This window comes from Rhinolophus ferrumequinum, chromosome 11 (assembly GCF_004115265.2).
Source record: "Rhinolophus ferrumequinum isolate MPI-CBG mRhiFer1 chromosome 11, mRhiFer1_v1.p, whole genome shotgun sequence".
Classification (NCBI taxonomy): domain Eukaryota; kingdom Metazoa; phylum Chordata; class Mammalia; order Chiroptera; family Rhinolophidae; genus Rhinolophus; species Rhinolophus ferrumequinum.
The window spans coordinates 48996799-49002798 of NC_046294.1; the positions used below are offsets into that span (position 1 = coordinate 48996799).

The 6000-nt window shown below is 41.8% G+C and overlaps 1 protein-coding gene across 1 annotated transcript in view; it reads left to right on the plus strand.

Annotated features, from left to right (window-relative positions):
• MRPL48 (mitochondrial ribosomal protein L48) overlaps nucleotides 1-5229 on the plus strand; it is a 50695-nt gene extending 45466 nt beyond the window's left edge. Inside the window, exons 6-8 of the mRNA XM_033121704.1 lie at nucleotides 1995-2097; nucleotides 3982-4071; nucleotides 4775-5229. Coding sequence (XP_032977595.1) covers nucleotides 1995-2097; nucleotides 3982-4071; nucleotides 4775-4849 — 268 coding nt within the window. The 3' untranslated portion in view covers nucleotides 4850-5229. The remainder of the gene's footprint in view (nucleotides 1-1994; nucleotides 2098-3981; nucleotides 4072-4774) is intronic.
• Nucleotides 5230-6000: the final 771 nt, after the last annotated feature.

Genomic DNA, 6000 nt, shown 5'->3' on the forward strand with positions numbered 1-6000 from the left:
ATTTGTGCCTTTGTCTTACTGTAGTGAAGATGTTTGTCTACTTATCTGTCCAAAACACTCTTAGCGAGCTCCTTTAAAGCTGAGGCTACATATTGGCCACCTGAGTGCCTAGGACAGAACAGGCTCTCAGTAAATGTTTGTTGAATGAATGAATGAATGAACAAATCGTGCTAAAGTAGTGAAAAATAAAATGTATGCTCAGTGGCAGGAATGGACAACTCTCACTTTAGTCAGTCTTTTCTGCAGAATGTCAAAAAAGAAAAACAGCACTTTAGAGTGCTTTTTACTTTCCTAAAAGCTTTTATAGTTATTGTACTTGATATTCCATAACAAGTCTATGAATATGTCTTTTTTTTTTTCATGCAGGGAAGTTACTACCAGATTTGAATTGGAAGAGGCAATCAGAGATGCTGAAAAATGGGAGGGAATGTTATTTAGGGAGGCTGCCTGGAAGAGTTTTGCAATACCTACCATTTTACTCAGTTTATAAGAGCAAGCAAGGGAACTGGCGTTTGTAGGCATACCATGTTTCCCAGAAAATAAGACCTAACCGGAAAATAGGCCCTAGCATGATTTTTCAGGAGGACATCCCCTGAACATAAGCCCTAATGCATCTTTTGGAGCAAAAATTAATATAAGACCTGGTCTTATTTTGGGGGAAACATGGTAGTGTATGAGGCAAATTTATCTCATTTAATCATTGCAACAACCCCATGAACTAAGTAGTATTATCCTAATTTTATAGCTGAAGAATCCAAGACTCAAAAAACTGAATTCGTTTGTCCAAGGTCAAATAGGTAATAAGTGGCAGAAGCAACATTTAAATCCAGGACTGGCTGTCATGTCTCTAATCCATTTTCCATTACACCAAACTTCCTTTTGTAGCCGTGCATCAATAGAGGGCCATGCCCCCTGCTATTAATTAATGAAGCTTCATGTGGCATGAAACCTCAGGAATTCTACTGCTACCATTAGTCCATTTGTCTTTAGTTTGAGGAACTTTTTCCTAAGATGAACACAACACTAACATATTACTGTGTAGTCATCAGTCCTATCTCCTCTCTGTACCTGATCCTCACATAATCTACTGATACAGGCCTAGATTGTAATCCTCTTTACACAGGAAGAAACTGAAGCACAGGGGGAAGTGACTTGCCTAAGTAAATATTGCTAGTAAGTGGCAGAGCCAAGATTTGACCCCCGGTCCAGTTTTCTTTTCACTGAAGCATGTAGATCTGCTGAAGTTGATTATAGAAGCACAGACTCTACAACAGTGGTTCTCAACCTGGGGACATTTAACAATGGTCCGGAGATCATTTTGATGGTCACTTGGGGAGAACTACTGGCATCTGATAGGTAGAGGTTAGGGATGTGTCGGCCAGGCCCCTGCAACAAAGAAGTATCTGGTCTAAAATGTCAGTAGTGCTGAGGGTGAGAACTTCTGCCTTAAAACAACTGGGTTTCAGGCATCCTTTCTCCAAAAAGGGGGAAATACCCAAAGTGAACCTCTAAAGCATACCTAGTGATGAGCTTGATTCTTTTTTGTGTATTATTTTAGGGATGATTTTTTTTTTTAAAAATTCGTTTCAGGTGGACAAGGCAACGTAATAGACATTTACACCCTCACAAAGTGATAACTCCCCTCGTCTACTATCCCTGTGCTATCGTACATAGCTGTTCCAGTATGAGCCTGATTCTTTTAGAATTGGCTGTTCTTTCGTAGCAGCAAATACTTATTGATCACCAGGTTTTATTCAGAGTGTTATATTAGGCAAGATTGGGGATACAGAAAGGCGTTAGACATGGTCTGTCCCCTCGGGGAATGCAGACTTCTGGAGACTTGAGATCTGGTGACTTTGTCCTGGCTGCAGATAACGGCCCTACATTCCAGGAGCCCTGTGTGCAGCAGTGGCTGTATTCAGGGACCATCCTGACTGAAGTGGTGCTGCTGGCTTAAGAGAACCCTCACCATCGCTGACTCTTCCTTCCCACAGTTATGCGATGCCCACCAAAACCATGGAGGTGTTGCGACTGCAGGACCAAGGCAGCAAAATGTTCCTGGACTCAGTTCTTACCACCCATGAACGAGTGGTGCAGGTAGGCACTCTGGAAGAAACTCGAAATGTATCTGCCTCTCCTGCTTCTTCTCTGTCCACTTTTCCTTCTCCTTCCATGCCTGTCTCGTCCTCTTGCCTGCCCCTTGAGTGATGACATTCTCCAGGTCTCAATTCTTGATCGCTCTCTCTCTCCTTATGTGATACCTTCCCTCTATGCGTTCTCATTCATTCCCCTGGCCTCAGTGACCGTCATTATATACTGATAAGTCCCAGATATATATCTCCCGTCCTGATCTCTTGATAGAGCTTCAAACCTGATATCCAGTTGTCTACTGCACTTCTCCACTGGGATGTTCCACAGGTGCCCTACATTCAGTGTTTCTAGAACAAATTACAGAGGGACTGATGTTCCTGTTTTTCTATAATCCTCCCATCTTTGAGCCTAATGCTTGAAACTTCTTTGCTCTCTGCTACCCATTCATTCACCAAATTCTATAGCTTCTACCCCTAAAAATCTTTCAGACCCATCAACTTTGCTTTACCCTCGTACGAATGCGATCATGTCATTTTCTTGTGTAAAACCTTCAATGGCTTCCCTTGAGCTCTAGCAGTGCTTCTGTCTTTTCACTGCAGAGACAGACGGGTGACAACCACACCACCATGAGTGCCCAGAGCTATTAAAAATTTACACTTAACATCACCCCCATTTTTAATGACAGTTTTATTCATATGTAATACAATTTACCCACTTGAAATGTACAATTAAATGGCTTTTAGTATAGTTATGTAACCATCACCACAATCAATATTAGAACATTTTTCATCACCCCAAAAAGAAACTATCCATTAGAAGTCACTCCTCTTTCTCCATCCCCCCAACTCCTAGCAACTACTAATCTACTTTCCCCCTCTATGGTTTTACCTCTTCTGGACATTTCATTTAACTGGAATTGTACAATATATGGCCTTTTATGTCTGGTTCCTTTCACTTAGCATGTTTTCAAGGTTCATCCATGTTGTCACATGTATCAGTACTTCATTCCTTTTTATTGCCAAATAATATTCCAATGTATGGACATCATGACTCTTTTTGATCCACTTAAGAAATATATCAGCAAGGTAATGAGAGGAATGTTAAGGTAGTAACACCTTAAACCTATGTTAATTTTTTAACTAATTAAAGTACTTACAGTGTTTGCTTCTTTATTATCAGGAGTAAATTATTTGAGATACATCTTATGAGAGATCTAACTTGCCACTGAGGCCCATAGGGTAGTTTGAACTCTTTAGATCAGCACCTAAGTACCTTCATGATTCTCCTGCTCACACCTCATTCATACTACCCACACACGGAACTAGTTGTAAGTCCCTAGTACGGTGCGATGCCTCCATGTTTTGCTTAATACTGTTTCCTCTGCCTTAAAAACTCCCACTATTGTTGAATTCTCCCAGTTTACGGCTGTTTTTCTTCAAGACTCCACCAGACGTTACCTCTTTTGGAAGCTTTCTTTGACCTTAGGTATTTCTCTAGTGGGTTTCTGCAGCCTCCTCCATGCCCGTCTACCACAGATCTGATTCACTTCCAGGTTCTCAGCACAGGGTCTGACACCAATCAGGTTCTTACCTATGAGGGTTAACCTGAGTTGAATCAGAAAGTCATCCTGGACTTGGTAACCTCTTTGGTCCAGTTATGACATCCCCTGCCTACAGGAGCACATATTGGCCATGACCATCTCAGCAAGCAGACACCTTGGCAGATAGCAAGAGAAATCCTGTAGAGGCTGGGCTCTGAAACCCGCTCTGGGTATTAAGCCTCCATCCAAGGGACCTCGAGCTCTGCTGGAGCTGACGTTTGAGCCCATGCCGTCTCCCCAGTCACCCAGCTTTCAGTGCCTCTCTTACAGCACATTCTTTCCTTTTGCAGATCAGCGGTCTGAGTGCTACATTTGCAGAGATTTTCTTGGAAATAATCCAAAGCAATCTTCCTGAAGGAGTCAAACTGTCAGTGAAGGAGGTAGGTGCTAGTTTGAGAAGAGACTCCCTGGTGGCCCACCTGTGCTCAAAATACAGTTAAGAGCATCTAGACTGCCTGGTTGTAGAAACAAACAAATGTGGATCATTCAGCCCAGATACTAATCAGGAAATGTGTACAGGCTGCTATTACTGGCTCTTCAGGGATGATGCTTTACGAACCACAAGCTGAATTCCATCACAGCATCCTGATGTTAGGTGTGAGCCCATTACACCCCAAAATTCCTTCCCTTCAGGCAGCTGTGTAGCAGAAAGAGCATGGTTTAAGATCACATACAGTATAACAAATCAGAACACAAACAGGGAAATGTGATCTAGAGAGAAGTTTCCTGGATCTTCACAGCTTTACTGTAGCCTGACTGAATATATTCAGTAAAAAATGTCTGGCATTCTCTTTTTAAGTGCTTCTATTGTGATACTGATAGCATTTTGACATTAGTGCGTTGTAAGTCTGTCTTCTCTCACCAGACTATAATTTCATTTAAGGCAGGGAGGAAGTCCAATTCAGCTTTGCATCCTTGGTACCCATTACAAGCCTGGTACGTAATAGATACTCAATAAAAGTTAGTTGAATTTGATTCATTCTCTACAGAGCTGGCTGATGGATCCTTTTTTGGTGCTGTACATATGTGAGTAACTGAAAGCTTTGCAGTAATTCCCATTTATTTTCTTTTTCTTCTCCCCAGCACACTGAAGAAGACTTCAAAGGACGGTTCAAAGCTCGGCCAGAGCTGGAAGAACTGATTGCCAAGTTGAACTAGCTCACTGTAGCTCTTTCATGCCAGCATTGGACATATCGAGTGTCAACAGGGAGAGCTTCCTGGGTGGTCAAAGTTAAGAAGGAAACCCTGACCCTTAGATATCATAAGTACACATCACCATAGCCAGGAATGCCTTCTCTCCTCTGTGGAGGAGTGTTTACCAATTGTCACCACTTTCCTTTGAGCCAGTCCTTCATCTAATAAAAATATGCTGGTAATGAACAATTTATTGAGGTGAAATTCACTACCACAAAACTAACCATTTTAAAGTGAACAATTCAGTGGTATTTAATACAGTCACAATGTTGTACAACTACCACCTCTGTCTAGTTTTAAAACCTCATTGCCTGTTTTTATAAATAAAGGTTTACTGGAACACAGCCATGCTCATTCATTTACATATCGTCTATGGTTTCTTTCATGCCACAGTGGCAATTGTGTGGTTGTGACAAAGACTGTAAAGCTAAAACATTTATTATGTGGCCCTTTATAAAAAGTTTGTCAAACCCTGATCTAAGTCATTGGTCCTCAAACTTAAGCATAATCAGGATTACCTGGAGGGCTTTGTAACACCAGTGGCTAATCACTAATGTGTTATGAAGAGAATATAGAATTCTAAACATTTTTAAGACTTCCAATAAAAATTTTAAGCCTTCGAAATAAAAGACCTCAAAAAAGAAAAGAGGTCTGTGGGAGTTCAGAGGATTCCTAGTATTGCATGTACCTTTCTGAAACTCCTGTTTCAGTCCTGAAGTTATTTTGGTTCTTTTGCCCTGGTCTCCAAAGGCAAAAAGAGGAAGCTCCAATTTCCTCCCAGGGTGTAACACTAAGGGAGGGCTGTCAAGATAGCAGGTGCCCTCAATTAAGATGCTTCCCTGAACCCAAACTTAAGGCTCAGCAGGCCAGGACTGCCGAGTGAACCCCACTGGGAGGGTGGCAGAATTTTCCAGGTGAGGACTGGCATTTTGGTTGTAGAATTGCTCACTGCTGTGTCTCCCTTAGGGAAGATAACAGAGCAGCTACTAATGGATGAGTGTGAAGTTGAGAGAATGCCGTGACATGAAGAGAAGGTGAATAAATATATGTAAACTCACAGACATACACCACCCCCACCTCACAAGGGCAATGGCAATGTCACAGGGACCCCATGT